The 17,727-nt window shown below is 40.6% G+C and overlaps 1 protein-coding gene across 1 annotated transcript in view; it reads right to left on the reverse strand.

The window, feature by feature from the left end:
- Window positions 1-3,713: 3,713 nt before the first annotated feature.
- The window catches only part of LOC143099839 (inter-alpha-trypsin inhibitor heavy chain H3-like), a 33,019-nt gene continuing 19,005 nt past the window's right edge, over window positions 3,714-17,727 (reverse strand). Inside the window, exons 19-21 of the mRNA XM_076262751.1 lie at window positions 15,400-15,436; window positions 14,832-14,909; window positions 3,714-3,793 (exon numbers count right to left, since the gene is read on the reverse strand). Coding sequence (XP_076118866.1) covers window positions 3,726-3,793; window positions 14,832-14,909; window positions 15,400-15,436 — 183 coding nt within the window. The 3' untranslated portion in view covers window positions 3,714-3,725. The remainder of the gene's footprint in view (window positions 3,794-14,831; window positions 14,910-15,399; window positions 15,437-17,727) is intronic.

Here is a 17,727-nt window from a genome sequence, read left to right on the forward strand (position 1 = left end):
TACAGATAAAATAGCCTTACACTTTGGTGGTAGTGTCCATAGGGTTCTTACAGATAAAATAGCCTTACACTTTGGTGGTAGTGTCAATAGGGTTCTTACAGATAAAATAGCCTTACACTTTGTTCTTACAGATAAAATAGCCTTACACTTTGGTGGTAGTGTCCATAGGGTTCTTACAGATAAAATAGCCTTACACTTTGGTGGTAGTGTCCATAGGGTTCTTACAGATGAAATAGCCACTTTGGTGGTAGTGTCCATAGGGTTCTTACAGATGAAATAGCCTTACAGTGTCCATATGGTTCTTACAGATAAAATAGCCTTACACTTTGGTGGTAGTGTCCATAGGGTTCTTACAGATGAAATAGCCTTACACTTTGTAGTGTCCATAGGGTTCTTACAGATGAAATAGCCTTACACTTTGGTGGTAGTGTCCATAGGGTTCTTACAGATAAAATAGCCACTTTGGTGGTAGTGTCCATAGGGTTCTTACAGATAAAATAGCCTTACACTTTGGTGGTAGTGTCCATAGGGTTCTTACAGATAAAATAGCCACTTTGGTGGTAGTGTCCATAGGGTTCTTACAGATAAAATAGCCTTACACTTTGGTGGTAGTGTCCATAGGGTTCTTACAGATGACATGAAGAGAACAGAGAAAATGTAATTCTGTTCTGGTCGGGTCAAATCAGTGAGCGTGTTCGAAACCTGCAGTACTGCGCAGATCTGGCTGACTCTTACGATACATTACATTATATGCACAGCACTGCATGATCTGATCTGATCTGCAAGGTGTCTGATCTGATGCGCAAATCAATGCGCCCACTGATTTGACACTACCAGAACAGAAGTAAGGAAAGGTGTAAGGCTATTTTCAATTATGTCAGTGATTAGAAACTAGCGATTTATTTTGTTGTATTGGGTATGCCCGTTGCAACATGCTATAAACCTTTTTTGTTGCTAAAGCAAACAGCGGTCTAGCTCAAAACTCCTCCAATTAACGTAATTTTTTTAATCTATTCTAGACTCAGATTCAGCGTTCTGATTGGACAACACCAGCACACCTTGGAGCCAGGCTGTGCGTCCAGCTCAGGGCAGTGGGTGTAGTAAAGGAGAGTAATGGAGGTCACTACCTTAGTGCTGTACGGTGTACAAACCTCTCTCTGGGACAACACATTTTTGCTGGGGACGTGTGCGTTCACAAGACTGATGGGAGTCATGGCTTGTAGCTTTGTGGTCTGTGAGTAATAAGAGAAAATATATGACTATATTGAAAAAAAAAATCTATTTACATACAGTAATGCAACAAGGAGCATGTCTCGATGACAAGTGTTCTCGATTTTGTAGGCATGAAAAGACTGGCAACATAATAAAAAATAAAAAAGACAAAACTGTAAAATGCTGAGGTATTAAAATATGAAGTACAAAACTGTTTCACACAGTGACCACCTGGAGACACCTCACCTGAATTTAACCTCAACACCATTTGTTCTATTTCTTTAAGGGCCGGCCTCTTAATATCAGATGACGGGAGATGTGGAGTGAAAGTTATACTGGACAGATACTTTGATGCAGGTGAAGTGCAACAGGCATCAAAGCTCTATTGGAGACACACAGACACATCAACAACTTACTAATGCACACAGTTTCTATAAAGGTTTACATACTCTCTAATTAAGACAATTTATACAAGGAGTCTAGGGGTTCTATTAAATAGCCCATATTAAAGAGGGAGATCACCATAAATCTTTTTTCCCCTGCACTACACACAAGACCATACTAATTATTTTGTATAGAATTGTCTGACCATACAGGACATTGTCACACTTGAACACTGAGTAATTTTTATTGTAATGTTACAGTCACAGAGTTTATCATTATGATTTCCTGCAGCTAGCTAGCTCGACCTAACCTGGCCCCGCCCACCTAGATCTTCTTTCAGGGGGATCTAGTCTGGAACACCATAGTTCATAACCGTTTCCATCAGACAAGAAGAATTTAAGGCCAATCAGCGACGAGAGGGGAAGACAAAACTGAAAATTGTGATAAACAGAAGCAGCAACACCTGCAAATGTCAAAAAATGCAGTTGGAAAAATGCAGAAATTCATTTACAGCAAAGGTAGACCCACGTACATTGTTTCCTGACTGTTGATGCTGTTTATTGTCAGTTTGTAAAGTTTAGGCGAAGTAGGAAGTAACGTTAGGAATCTGATTTCAAAGTTAGTGCCTGATGCAAGTGTTGCAAATGTTTCCCAATCGAGAGTCACCAGACTATTCACTTTGTGAAAGAGTCTGGATTTTTCCAGGCTAAGCTTGATAAGCCTAACATTGTAATGTTACCTAGAAACGCCTACAAAATGACTTCAGGGTTGGTGACTTTACCTGAATGAAATCAACAGGATCCTCGTTCTGTAGAAGTTTCTCCATCTCAGCATCTCTGCTCTTCAGTTTAGTGATCTCCAACTCCAGCTGCTCCAGGAGTCCTTCAGCTCGACTCACCTCTGCCCTCTCCTGAGCTCTGATCGACTCGGTCACCTCAGAGCGCTTTTGCTCCATGAAGCTGATCAGTTCAGTGAAGATCCTCTCAGCGTCATCAACAGCTTCCTGTGCAGAGGCCTGATGGGAGATACAGGGGAGCAGGAAATATTTTGAAAGTGAGGGGGACCAAATTGTGAACACAAACCCATAGTGAGATCAGATTTCCAGATATCGGATCGCCACCTCTGGCCCACTTGCGACCATCATATTTTAAACTTGCCAGAATATTAAGATAATACCATTGATTGTTTTCAAAATATTTTTTGATTAAAATTGTCAAAACTGTGAGATGAGCACAACGCCAGATCTGCCCTCAGACCAGCTTCTTGCTATGTGCAATTCTACTTTAGATTTATTTTACACTACTTGGGCCAATGGTAGAATACTCTAAAAGCAAAATGATGTTGATATTTTATGAAGCCATGAATGAATCATCATGTCTATGATCCAAACATAGACTACATGATCAAATAGCCTAGTTAGGCATACAGTACTTAAATTGTCTGGTATAAACCAAATCAACTCTCCACTATGTGTCTGCAGTTAATATTTATGCAATGTTAGAACATGTTGGCTTAACAATTTACCAGTCCAGAACACACAGAAAATTTGATAGCCTACCAGTATGCTGCTCCAAATGAAAAGCATCTCTAATGATGGTTGTTAGTAGACAAACTGGCTTCAGATATCCAACAGAGTGAATATGAGATTGTGCAGTCTTACAGTACTGTAGATGGCTGTGGTTAGTGATGTGATGCTGTTAATGGGGAGTTTTACATAGTTAGCGCAAACCCTATAGGTTATTATTTATTTAGCGTAGGCCTATATAAGGCTTTTTTTCCTTATCAAAAGTAAGGGGGACGACGGCCGTCTCTTCAGCACTGCGTGGGACATATCCCCCACGTCCCCCATGCCTCCTGCGCCCCTGGGGAGATATAAAGGTCAATACCAGCCAACCTCTTATCTTTGGGAGGATAAAGGCTTGACTTGGTTTTTATTTGTCAATATCTAATTGCATTAACCAAGTAAAATGACTAAACTTGTTAACCCACAAATAAACAAACAGTAAATCCATGTAAATAAACATGATCCATGTTAAACAGTAAATAAACATGAGCCATGTTGAACAGTAAATAAACATGAGCCATGTTGAACAGTGATGACCTTTAGAGTTTGCAGGGCCTGGTTGACCTCATGCAGCTCCTTCTCTCTCTGCTGGATCTGTGTCTGGTTCTCCACCTTCATCTCTGCCAACTTGTTCTATGGACAGATGTGTACAGACCAATAACAATGTAGCGTATTCTATTGTGAGCATTCGAGTCATGGTTAACTGTCTGGAGACATCAACCATAAAGTTCCATATGTATAGAAAACACAGAATCAAATGAACAATATGCTGTTGCTAGTGTCAAGTGCACTGCATATCTGGTTATATTGGTTTATCATTTGGGCATATATAACACTAAAATAACTAGATGTACCGCAGAGCGGTACAAAATATGACCGCCGCCCAGTTCAGCACGTTTTCCACAAAAATAAGTCACGCTGAAAGGCATATATGATTCTAACTGTCTCACTGAAATACATTATGCACACTCAATTCTCACTGGTATCTGCTAGACAACAAGTACCAAAACATGATTAGTTCATAGATTTCACATGTAATATACATTTTATACAACCCCACCCCCATCTTGCCTGTTCATAATTCTGAGAAATTCTTGAATTGTGTGCATGTGTGCGTGTACATGTTTATGTGTGTGTGGGTGTGTGTGTGTGCATGCATGTGCTTGTGTGTTTGCCTGTTTATGTGCCTGTGTGTGTGCATGTGCATGCATGCGTATATATGTCTACTGTGTGAGTATGTGTCGTACGTAGGATTACTGTGAATGTATGTGTGTGCGTGTGTATCTGTTTATGCACATGTGTGCATATGGAATGGGTTTACATGACCCCTGGAGGCAAACATACGCAAAAAAATTGTCATCCTAGACCCTACGGTTCTCAAGATATTCACAGAAAACTGTGTCTGCCCTACCCTCCTTTCATGGGGGTTCAGTCCAGCGGGGGGGCTACAGATCAAAACTAAAAGCGATGGTTCCATGCTATCCATGTGGGGTTACATGCCCACCAAGTTTCGTGTACCCCGGTCTTTCAGTGTCCCGGGAATCCTTGTTGGTGTACGGTCACTAAATGTACACATAAATTATTTTATTGTAAGGCCCCCCATGAACGAAAGTCCACGAAACTTGGCATGCATTCGGAGGGTGTAATAATGATCCTACACTTTCAGTTTCGTGCAGTTTTGACCATGTCAGCCAGAGATATTGTGATGAAAACACCTAATGTTTTGCTTTTTAATTCTTAACTAGGTGGCGCTATACATGAAATAAATGGTAATGGGATAGGTTGACATGCCCCCTTAAGACCAACATACAAAAAAGGTGGACCTCCTAGGCCCTACAGTTCTCGAGATATTCACAGAAAACTGTCTCCGGCCACCTACAGGCCAGTTGGTGTATAGTAACATAAATTAATTTATTGTGTGGCCCCCCATGAACGGAATTCCACGAAACTTGGCGTGCATTCAGAGGGTGTCATAATGATCCTACACTTCCAATTTCGTACAGTTTTGACTATGTTAGGTCACAGATACCTGCGATTACAACACCTCATTTTTACAGAAAACTGTCTGCCCTATCCTCCTTTCGGGGGGTCCAGTCCAGCGGGGGGGCTACAGATCAAAACGAAAAAAGGAGGTTCCATGCTATCCATGTGGGGTTACATGCCCACCAAGTTTCGTGTACCCCGGTCTTACAGTGTCCCGGGAATCCTTGACGGAAATTTGGACATGCGAAAAAAAAAAAAAAAATCTGACCAAACCTATATGACCGCCGCTTCGCTGCGCAGCGGTCATAATAATCATCATCATCATCATCAGAGACAGAAAGAGAGGCTAACCTGCTTCTCGGTCCGTTCTGCTACAGTTAAAACAGTTTCATGTCCATTGTGGTCATCCATGGAACAGAGCATATAGATTAACTTCTGATCTTTGCGACAAAACACCTCAATGATCCTGCCGTGCTGTGAGCAGATCTTCTCCTGTAGCTGTGAGGTGGCATTCACCAGCTTGTGCTTGCTTAGACGAGGCACTTCATAGTGAGGCTGAATATGAACCTCACAATAGGAAACCAGACATGTTAGACAGGACTTGATGGCTTTATGTTTTCTCTCAGTGCAGAAATCACACTCCACATCGTCTGGTTTGACATCAGAAGAAACTGTGACATCAGATCGGAATTCAGTCTTCTTCAGCTTCTCCAGCATATCAGTCAGCATTGTGTTTCTGCGTAGAACAGGCCTTGGAGTGAAGGTCTCCCTGCACTGGGGGCAGCTGTAAACACCCTTCTGGTCTTCTTGATCCCAGCAGCCCGTAATGCAGTTCAAACAGAAACTGTGTCCACAGGGAACAGTCACAGGGTCCTTCAGCGGATCCAGACAGATAGAACAGCTGAACTCATCGTAAAATACAGAAGCACTGGCCATTTTTCCATCAGGTATACAGACACACACATACACCAGACTATAAGAAGAGTGACAGTATTTGTTTTTGAGTGGAGCATGAAATACAGTATGTGGGAAGGAAGGAATGTAACTTCCTGTTACTGCAAGTTAAAGGAACATTGTACGTTTCAGAAGTCCAGCAATGTATTAATCAACTTCAGTTGATAAAGCTGTATTTTATTATATTAGAAGCCTTCCCACTACTTGACACTAAAAAGTAACCCCTCTAAACAAGTAATTAAATAGATAAATAATAAAACAGAAATTACATTAATGTAAATTTCGCTCAAAGTCACCCCTAAGGTTGCTCTAGGGTTAATATGAAAATCAGGTTCATCAAGATTCCTGGGTAGGCAACATGATTTATTGCGTCAGGTAAAAGGTTAAAAAGTGAAGGCCAATGAAATGAGGGAAGAACAAGCAAGATGTCTTTGGTAAAAAAAAAAAAATCCTGTCCAAAACTTTGGTCCTCAGCCTTGAGTGATAGCTGAGTGAGCTGACTTGAGTTAACAAGAGCTCATTTAGGATTTTTAATAGTTACTAGAACCATCATACTATTAGTTACACAGTACCATTATACTTCTAATACTATTATAAATCCTAAATGAGCACTTGACTTGTTAACTCAAGTCAGCTCACTCAGCTACTCAAGGCTGTAGCCAAAGTGCCAGCATTGAGTGGTATAAAATACAAATTCATTTGAAGTGGATTAGTCTAGAGTAGAGTTGTTTTGGTTTGAATACGGTTTACATGATCACATCCCAGATTTCACACTGGACACTGGAATGGAACTGGGCCACACCTACCACATAATCTGGCACGGATCTGCCTAATGGACCGACTGATGGATCTGGTGCCAATAGGGGCTAACACTAGCCTGGAAAATCCAGACCCTGATAATCTAGAAAGCAGAGCCGGACAGTAACGGAGTACATTTACTTGAGTACAGTACTTGAGTACAATTTTGAGGGATCTGTACTTTACTCGAGTATCATTTTTGGGGAGTACTCAATACTTTACTCAAGTACATTTGAGAGGCAAATATTGTACTCTTTACTCCACTACATTTCTATCCATAACCATGAGTACCCGTTACTTCTTCTAAAAAAAAGAAAAATCTCGTATATCCTCAATTTGTTGTTACCCTCTCAAACGTGATTGGATTGTGCAGGCGCCACTGATTGAGACAGCCTATCAGCAATCACCTTCAGCTTTCCGCCAAAGTCAACTCCATGGTCAGATTTAGATAAGAGACGAAACCATGGACGAAACAATAGAAGAAAGACGCAGCAGGTCCATCCCGGGAATGTGCCAACCTGTGGCCCCACCTCGCCAGACTATTTCAATTTTCTGAACAAGTTAATGATAGTTTTCGCTTCAAGTGTTTCAATTACAAAATAGTATTTTGTATTTGAAATACGTATTTTATATACATGTATTAGAAATACTGCCCATCCCTGGCGACATGGTAAAAAGATGAAAATGACTTGATTTTACTTTCAATTCCTTTTACATTCTCCAAGGTATTAACATTAAAATATTTCATTACTCCATGTAGGACGTTTCTGTACATAAATGTAAGCACTGTGGCAGTAGTAATGCAAAATTTAGAAAATGTAGGCTACTCTTGATACTCAAGTGCTTTTAAAAACAAGTACTTCAGTACTTTTACTTCAGTAGACATCTGACTGTTGTACTTTTACTTGTACTTGAGTAAAATTTAGCAAAGGGTATCTGTACTTTTACTCAAGTAATGAAGCTGTGTACTCTGTCCGCCTCTGCTAGAAAGATTAAGGGTCTGGCAAAGAGCAATGTAATGGCCCAACTCGAGGGACGGCAACAAGCATGCATTTAGAAATCTGACTGCACGCAATTGGGTAACACTAGACCATGTTTACTCTGAATGATTTCGGACTTCGACGCAATCGGATAACACTACGACCAATGTGTACTGTAGCGATGTCTTCTTCAGTTTAGCTGGTTCCCCGGAATGCAAGGGGAAAAAGTAATGTGCATCATTGCTCTTTGCCAGAGTGTCTCGCAGAGACAATTCCATTGTGGTCTCGCGAGAACTCTGGATTTCCAGGGTAGGCTAACACTAGCCCAGCTCCTTAAGATGCTCTGTATTACAGTCGTGGTCTGGATCTGCTTATCATTATGCAATACGGGTCTGCTTATTATGTGTGGTACAGACCCGTTTATCAGATCTCTGCCAGCTCTAAGGCTTCATTGTATGGAAGTCCGTTTCCGCCACTTGGAAAAAAAAACTGCAGATACTAAGTTAAAATTATGAGATATAAAGTCAAAATGATGGGATACTACCTCATAATTACGAGATACTAGTCTTAATTGTGGGAAAGAGTTGCGAGCTGTTTGATTAATGATTAATTGCAACCTTTCAAACTGTGAAAAAAAAAATTCAAAAAATTGCCCTGGACAGCATCACACTAAGAGTAGGCCCAGAGACTACACCAAATGTTCTCCCGCAACCACTGAAGAACATTTAAAGGTTCTTTATGTCTTATCCCAACTGATTGGGGAGATTTGAGCTCAAAATAGGATCAAAAGTGTTACCTTCTGGGGGGAACTGAGCCCCAAGCAGCAGCATCCTCCACTACAGTAAAGGACCAGTGCCCAAGGAGCCCCAGTCTGGCCTGAGGTCATTCTCCACTCCACACACCCAATCTCTGTCCCACTCATTTCGGGTCTATTCTCTGCTCTCCTGTCAATGCGGGAACTAAAAGCACAAAAAAAAATCTAAAAGAAGAGGTGCTACCTTCAGCATCTCTGTGCTAGTTATCTCCATCTGCTCTGCTCTGCATCTGTTTATTGTTCATGGTACAGTTCTTTACAGTCTGTGTACTGGCCTCATGGCATGTCTTAGTTATCCAGCAAGTTTAACACCACACAATAAGACCCGGACACTAGGGGTGACGTTCAGATCTTTATCATGCCAATCCAGGCAAGACACTAGGAATTTCACAAAATCCACAAATGCATGTGGGTCATTCCACGTCAATTCAACCAGGGCCCACACACTTAGGTCTCAAAAAATTCTGAAATAATTATCAGGTGTACCTATGCAGCCCACAGCGCAAGAACTAAACCATGTAGGAGCTCACATTTTACATGCTGGTACATAAATAGGAAATAGAGCAAAACAAAAATCCTGCATGGTCATAGCTGTCCCTCAAAGTTGATCAACATTGGAGTTTTGGCGGAGCCTTCAGAAGACATATTTGTACTCAACATAGGCTCTTGAGTTTTTTTATTGAGATAAGCAGAAACATTCTCACAAAAAGCAATGAACCGAAAATGAATTCCTTCAGGGTCTGAACAGCAGACCTCACAAGGCTGAAAAATCATTTTGGTTCTCATTTTCAGAGCACCCAAACACCTTGTGGAAATATACAAAGATATTTTATATATTTTTTTCCATGATCCCTTCTTTAAAAATAAAACACCAATGTGACTTGTCTTACGCAAATCTTTCTTTATTTTCCACCCAGAACATGGGCAAAATGCACCATTGAGATCAATATGTTTTATATAGTTACCACAGTGCCACCTGCTGTGGTTGTGTAGAACCTGTGGTAACTCTATACAAAACATATTGATCTCAATGGTGCATTTTGCCCATGTTCAGGGTGGAAAATAATAAAGATAGATTTGCATAAGACAAGTCAAATTGGGGTTTTTAAAAAGAAGGGATCATGGAGAATAAAGAAAAATATAAAAAAAATCTTTGTATATTCAATATGTTTTATATAGTTACCACAGTGCCACCTGTGGTTGTGTAGAGTAACCTGTGGTAACTATAAAAAATCATATTGGTCTCCAAAGTAATGTCTAGAAGGCACATAGATAGATAGATAGATAGATCACAGAGTCGCAGTCACAGAGGTTGTATATTTACAGATCTTGCACAAAGGTCACAAAGAGATTGCAATGCACATTGTCTGGCAAAGGCCTACATAACAGAATAAAACAATCATTACAAATGCTTTATGCAACAAACAGTCTTATGATAATGTTTAAGACGTTAATGTACAAAACCAATGGAAGAAAGTCCTGGTGCAGATTACTGGTGTCCACGTGTGTAAAACTGGCACACTAATAATTGGTATCCAGCAGGCAAGTTTTCCCAGATATAATGTGCAGAAGACAGTAGACAGGTAGACCATGGTTTGTGATATCAAGAATATGTTTCAGTAATTGAAGCTTTAGTAGAGTAAGGTTCAGTTGCAGTTTTGAAAACGAACGTTAAGGGTTGTTTTAAGGACATTGATGTGCATGCATGCCTGTAGCCAGCCACTCTAAAGCAGTCAGAGGCGATTCTAAACGAGTCAAAAAACACTCTAGTTCATCCAAAACAAACCAGAAAAGGGACTCAAAGTGCTAAATACCGGAATTATCCTTTAACTAACAGGTTAAGTAAGGTTAACAAAAATGTTTACAGTGATAGCACAAATTTCAGCAATTCAAGAATTCATTTGTTTGTTTACTTTTCTACCTCAAAATTAAGTAACACTTATTTTACGCAAGTAATCTCAACAAAAGACAAAAACTGAATAGAACATTTTAAGTAAGGAAAGCTATTATGTTTTACAGCGCAGTCATTGAGAAGGGCAGCGCATTCTCATTATTTTTTTAAAGTAAAGGGGTAGGTTATCAAGGTCACATGTGGATTATTATCCTTTTAAAGGGGTAGGTTACAGTGTTGCGCGGTCTGCCTGAAATTAAGCGGTCGCCTGCGGTTATGAGTCATAAAAAAATATTTTAATGATATTCGGGTCATTTGCGGACGGGTCAGTTAAAATGAATTAAATATATATTTTCTAAAAATACTTGAAGTATCATGAGAAGGCTAGCATCAATATTTAACTCATAATTGGTTTTCAAAGATATCATTGGTTGAAGCATACTTGCCACTTGGTGGAGATGGTAGAGATGAGACAGTAAAGAAGCTGAAGACGCGAGAAGTTAAAATAATTAAGACACCCCTTCAGGAAAAGCGATATAGGCTATGGGAATTATTTGGAAAAGTTGTTAAAGACGATGACAGAAGTACAAGTTATGTTCTGTGTACTTCTTGTGAAACCATATAAAAGTATGACAGCCTGGCCCCAGCCGTGGCACCTGCACCGTACGCTGGCGACCTGAGTTCGATTCCCGCCCCGTGGTCCTTTCTCTCTCTCTCTCTCCCACTCGCTTCCTGTCATTCTCCTCCGTCCTGTCGCATTAAAGTCATAAAAAGCCCCCCCGCCCCAAAAAAAGTTTGACAGCCAAAAACTGGCATGACCAACATACAGTAACTTGTCACAACTGCGGCACTGGTAGACTAGCCCTCCCAAACTGAGTTAGTGCAATTCCCAGACCTCAAGCAAGCAATAGATAGTTCAGTTCAGTTACCTTTATTAGTGCCCAAGGGGCAATTAGGTTTACAGCCAACCCATTCATGAAGGGGTTAAAAAGTGCATTAGCATACACTGTATAAACGGCTGTGTTTGACCCTGGACCTCAGAAAACACACTTGACCAACACCAGCAGATGACATGGCACCCCAAACCATCACTGTGTGGAAACTTTATACTGGACTTTAAGCAACGTGGATTCTGTGCCTCTCCTCTCTTCCTCCAGACTCTCAAGTCAATTCACTTTTTTTATAAATGTGCTATATAAATAAAGTGACTTGTCTTGACTGGGACCTTGATTTCCAAGGGAAATACAAAATTTACTTTCATCAGAGAACATAACTTTGGTCCAGTCAGCAGCAGTCCAGTCCTTTTTGTCTTTAGCCCAGGCGAGACGCTTCTGATGCCGTCTCTTGTTCAAGAGTGGCTTGACACAAGGAATGCGACAGCTGAAATCCATGTCTTGCATACGTCTGTGCGTGGTGGCTCTTGAAGCAAGACTGGAAGGCTCCAGCTGCAGTCCACTCTTTGTGAATCTCCTCCACATTTTTGAATGGGCTTTGTTTCACAATCTTCTCCAGGGTGAAATTATCCCTATTGCTTTTACACTTTTTTCTACCACATCTTTTCCTTCCCTTTGCCTCTCTATTAATGTGCTTGGACACAGAGCTCTGTGAACAGCCAGCCTCTTTACTCATGACCTTTAGTGTCTTGCCCTCCTTGTGAAAGGCGTCAATGGTCGTCTTTTGGACAACTGTCATGTCAGCAGTCTTCCCCATGAATGTGTAGCCTACAGAACTACTGAGAGACCATTTAAAGGCCTTTGCAGGACAGGTGTTTTGAGTTAATTAGCTGATAGAGTGTGGCACCAGGTGTCTTCAATATTGAACCTTTTCACAATATTCTAGTTTTCTGAGATACTGAATTTGGGATTTTCAGTAGTTGTCAGTTATAATCATCAAAGTTAAAAGAAATAAACACTTGAAAATATATCAGTCTGTGTGGAATGAATATATACATTATACAAGTTTCACTTTTTAAATGGAATTACTGAAACTAGATGTACCGCAGAGCGGTACAAAATATGACCGCCGCCCAGTCCAGCAAATTTTTTCCACAAAAATAAATCACGCTGAAAGGCCTATATGATTCTAACTGTCTCACTAAATTGCATTATCCACACTCAATTCTCACTGATATCTGCTAGACAACAAGTACCAAAACATGATTAGTTCATAGATTTCACATGTAAAATTCATTTTATACAACCCCACCTCCATCTTGCCTGTTCATAATTCTGAGAAATTCTTGAATTGTGTGCATTTGTGCATGTAAATGTTTATGTTATGTGTGTGTGTGTGTGTGTGCTTGTGTGTGTGCCTGCGTATGTGTCTGTGCATGCAAGCGTACATATGTCTACTGTGTGAGTATGTGTGATTACTGTGAATGTATGTGTGCACATGTGTGTATCTGTTTGTGCACATGTGTGTACATGAAATGGGTTAACATGACCCCTGGAGGCAAACATACGGAAAAAAATGGTCATCCTAGTCCCTACAGTTCTCAAAATATTCACAGAGAACTGTGTCTGCCCTACCCTCCTTTCGGGGGGTCCAGTCCAGCGGGGGGGCTACAGATCAAAACGAAAAACGACGGTTCCATGCTATCCATGTGGGGTTACATGCCCACCAAGTTTCGTGTACCCCGGTCTTTCAGTGTCCCGGGAATCATTGACGGAAATTTGGGCATGCGAGAAAAAAAAAAAAAGGAAAAAAAATCTGACTAAACCTATATGACCGCCGCTTCGCTGCGCGGCAGTCATAATAAATCAACTTTTTCATGATATTCTAAATATATGACCACCTGTGGAGTATACTACGAAGCACGTTCGACATATCGAGGCTTCACAAAGCCTTGACTCAGGGGTATACGTTAAGTGATACTACGATAGCAGTTATGTGATATATTTGTCAAACTAGGCTTTCAGCTCAGATCTGTGCACGTTCTCGGTGTTGGGATGACGTTTGCCAATCGCACAAGATATTAAAAAACAATTACTTCCGCATTATGAGCGATAGTGTAATCTACACTGCGGTCATTTTTAGTGTCTAGCCTATAACATACAATAAATCGATTGTCATCAGATGTTGTATGGTATGCACACCCATAGTGGCATATTTGCACGCACAACACTATTAAAGCGCATTTGAGATCAAAAACGTTTGTAGAGGCGAAGCTCCACCTGTAAGATATAGGACAGAATCCTACACATGAGATAACTTCGTTTTTCAAGACAATTGATTGGTCAGTGGGCGGTAGATTACACAATAGACCTCTGAAGTTCGCCTACAAAAAAGAACCAAAACGGCCATCTTTTCCCATATAAGGAGATCCGGTTGTTAATTGAAGCTAACTACCTATGGCAAGTTGCATTGCAAGTTAGCTCTGGGGTAGCAAAAATCTAAGTGTGCCGCTTTCACGTACCAGAGATCACAGTATCCACTCGAAGGCAGAGGACAAAAGTGTGTTCAGGAAAACGTCTACATTTCAGACTTTTTCATCCCCGCGAGAGTGTAACAGGTGCGATAAATCAAAATCCCCATGTTATTTTCCCATAGTAAAAATTGCCAGATACCGGATGTCAAAGATGGCAGCTTTTTTGTAGGCGAACTTAAGAGGTCTATTTGAGCTATAACTTAGCACATAACCTCCTCCCGACCAGGTTTAGTTACGAGCATAAGATACCATGGTGATATAGCGATGCTAAAACAGATCCACTTTCGTGTCACAGCATACCCTGGCTTTGAGCGCAACATACCTCGCTAACCCACTAATCGAGATTCGTAGTATACCCCACTGTACATTGTTTCCTGACTGTTGATGCTGTTTATTGTCAGTTTGTAAAGTTTAGGCGAAGTAGGAAGTAACATTAGGAATCTCTGATCAATGTGATTGGGAAGGCTGGACCAATGATTTCAAAGTTAATGCCCATCGCAATGCAAGTGTTGCAAATGTTTCCCAATCAAGAGCTGCCATATGGATATTTCCAGGCTACATAATCTACGTGCTACGTGCGACGGAATAGCCAACAACTGAATACATAAGATGAAGACTTTATTCTTCACAATACAGGTCACACAGGCATCACACAGACGTTGTAATAAAATGAGTCTGTCACAGGCCTAAAAGACATTAGTTGCATACACTTTATGAAACAAGCAGGGCCTAAGAATATATTTATAAAAAGTGAATGTAGTTCACAAAGAGCCTAATTCTCCAGACTAAATACATCACAGAAAGGTGTTAATTTTCTTTTTTACGTTGGCAACAACGATGGTTGTCGATCTCTTTGATATCTTGTGCGTCCGACTGTCCGTGTGTCCTTTCAACAGTGGCTGCTGGTGTGAAGGAAAATGACAAGAGATGGAATTTAACCTTGTGCTTTTGCTTTGACACTTGTGTTTCTGTTAGATCTCAAACCTTTTGAATTGATTCTTCTGTTAGAGCTTAACCTAGTTCTTAATGTCCTTATTATTTGATACCTCTGTTCCTGTAACTTGCGTACAGATGACAAATCATAGAAATAGTAGACAATGGGCCCGAGTTTGGCAGTGATATAGGTAACAGGAAGCTACTTCAAGGCAGGGACTATGAAATAGGTGAGACCTCTGCTCTTCTGATCTATCCATCAATTTTTTATTACTTAACTTCGGCCTGACTCAGTTAACTTTGTGCATCTGACTTGCACAGTCTGGACATGCACAGTCGGCAAAATACACTGTCAAACTCGCACCCAGTGTGTTAGACAGCAGGCATTTTCGATCCATAAAATAAAGTAATTTGGGTCTATATTTAAACCACACAAAAAGTCAAAGAGGCTATTCTCACCTGAGTTATCCATATATGTGACACCCTCTGCGCCCAGCTAGAAGAAAGACACACACACATAGGTTTTATCCGATCACTGATCAGATATTTCATTTCAAAGGCAGAGAGAGAGAGAGCTCTGTGATCAAGTATTTGGTAACTTTGGTATCACCAAGTTGAGGTAGCTAAAGGATTGGACAAGCAACCTTTGTGTACTGTAACTTTGACTTCTTTAAATGTAAGGGATAATGTAAAGAATGCCAGTCTCAAATGCCGGAATCGAACCCGGGTCGCCAGCGTACGGTGCAGGTGCCCCAGCCAGTTGCGCCACAGCTGGGGCCTACCGCTGGTCTTTATCAAAAAATAACTTCCGATAGGGCAAACAGGACCCCAATGCACTAGCCTGGGTGCCAGTCCGAACTTAGTCCCGCCCACAACATTTGAGGTCGGGAAGTTCGGTCTGGCATTGCTCCATTGTGGAGCAAGTGTGCTCGCCCTAGATCGGGCGGACCAATCAAATCGGGCTTTACGATGATGGACAGGTTTTTCATAGAGTTTGACCTGCCGATACTGCCGATTCCGATTTCATTTCTTCTAACCATTTTACAGCACACACACACAAATAGTTATTTTCTATCTTTTCTTTAATAGAACATGTTAATATAGAAATGTAATCAACTTATCAATAATGAAATGGCTGTTAAAAAAATGGAACCGGTGAGCAGACAGATTCTTCTTCAAGTCTAACTTCAGCTGCAGTATCAAATTATCATGCTTCCCAGTGTGGGACATTCATTTGACAGACTACTAATATAAATGCACTATTATGGAACACCCATTTTTTTTCTTCTCACATCCAATATCCAACTACAGATATAAGAACAATTTTCATGATACATTTGAACATGCTACCATAGAACATATTTTCATATGCATTGATTAATTTATGGGAGGGCGAGGGAAAAGTGGGAGTAGGCTATCACGCAAACACAGCGGAGGAGAAGTGCTAATAGCGATTAGGTGCTCCAGCATGAAAACAGTGCACTTCTGTTTTGCGGTGAAAAAGTTAAATCCAAATTCCGGTTAAATGCATCAATTAGGCTATAGAAACTTTCAAAGACAGCTGATTCAGTATTCAGAGCATCAGTTTTCTTCATTGTAGGCTACTATGTCAAAAGCAACTTTAACGTTTTCTAATGCGCTATCGTTTGTTCACTTTCACGACATCCACTTCTCAATCAGCTAGACTAGAGTATTTTAAGGCATAGCCCTAGTCTATGTGCAGTAAATGGTTCAAGTATTTTTTAAAGTGGAGTAGAACTACTAGGGCTACTAATGTATATGTCGCTGCTTGTTGGTTGACATCTTATTATCATGTAGCCTATGATCGCTAAACTTTGATTATTTTTAATGTCGCAATCAGTTATCTCCGTTCAGCAGTGCTTGTGGTTCAGCTGTGGGCACGCAATTGGTGGCAGTGACGGGCAGTGATGAGCGATGTTTACGTAGCCTAATGAAGTGACAGCTTAGTAAATTCCACGCAGTATGGCAAAGCAAAGCTGCATAGAAAAAACTCAGTAGCCTATTAGCGCTTTTGTAGCCCAACCAGAGGCGATTCTAGAGTCTGTGGGGGCCCTAAGCAAAAATTCCTAGGGGGCCCTACCGACAAGTGTTATCACCATTATGTTATATCACCATTAGGTTATTATGTTAAATAATAAAAATACAAAAAGCGTATTATAAAAATTCTTATATTTTGACATGTATCTCACAAAATATCATTTTGAGTGCATGGTGTATGCACTCATAATGATTCTCTACAACATCTTTTTACTGCATTGCCATGAACAAAGTAGAAAAAAAGGGGTTTCTTTGTTGAACAAATTGGGATTGAATGTGAGCCTTGAATTGGATGCCATGCAGGAATTTGCTAGGATCTCAAAACCGGATTATGAACATGCTTTGCCATAGAGAAACACATGATAGCGTTGGATTATAAACATGCTTTGCCACAAAAACAGACAAAAATGTGTAAACGTGGGGTAAATCTAGCTATATGAAGTTATTATTTTGCTGTCACTTCGTCTGTTTTATAACCCAGAAGGATGTACTTGATATCAAATGATAACTCTATGTCTCCTCTTTCATCTGACGTGCGTGGCATAGGCTATCTATCTGATCACGGGTCCGGGAGTAATTCAAACTAGAGTAATGGGTGTGCAGCGTTGGTTTGTGTACATGACGTTATTATTTTGCAGTTACTTCGTCTGTTTTTGTAAGCCAGAAGGATCGATATTCATGGTACCACTGGATAGCCCTGTGTCTCCTCTTTCATCTGATATGCTTGCC

Source organism: Alosa pseudoharengus, unplaced genomic scaffold (assembly GCF_046254945.1).
Source record: "Alosa pseudoharengus isolate Yale_2024_CS ecotype anadromous, Long Island Sound unplaced genomic scaffold, YU_APseudo_1.1 YU_APseudo_1.1_scf_3, whole genome shotgun sequence".
Taxonomy (NCBI): Eukaryota; Metazoa; Chordata; class Actinopteri; order Clupeiformes; family Clupeidae; genus Alosa; species Alosa pseudoharengus.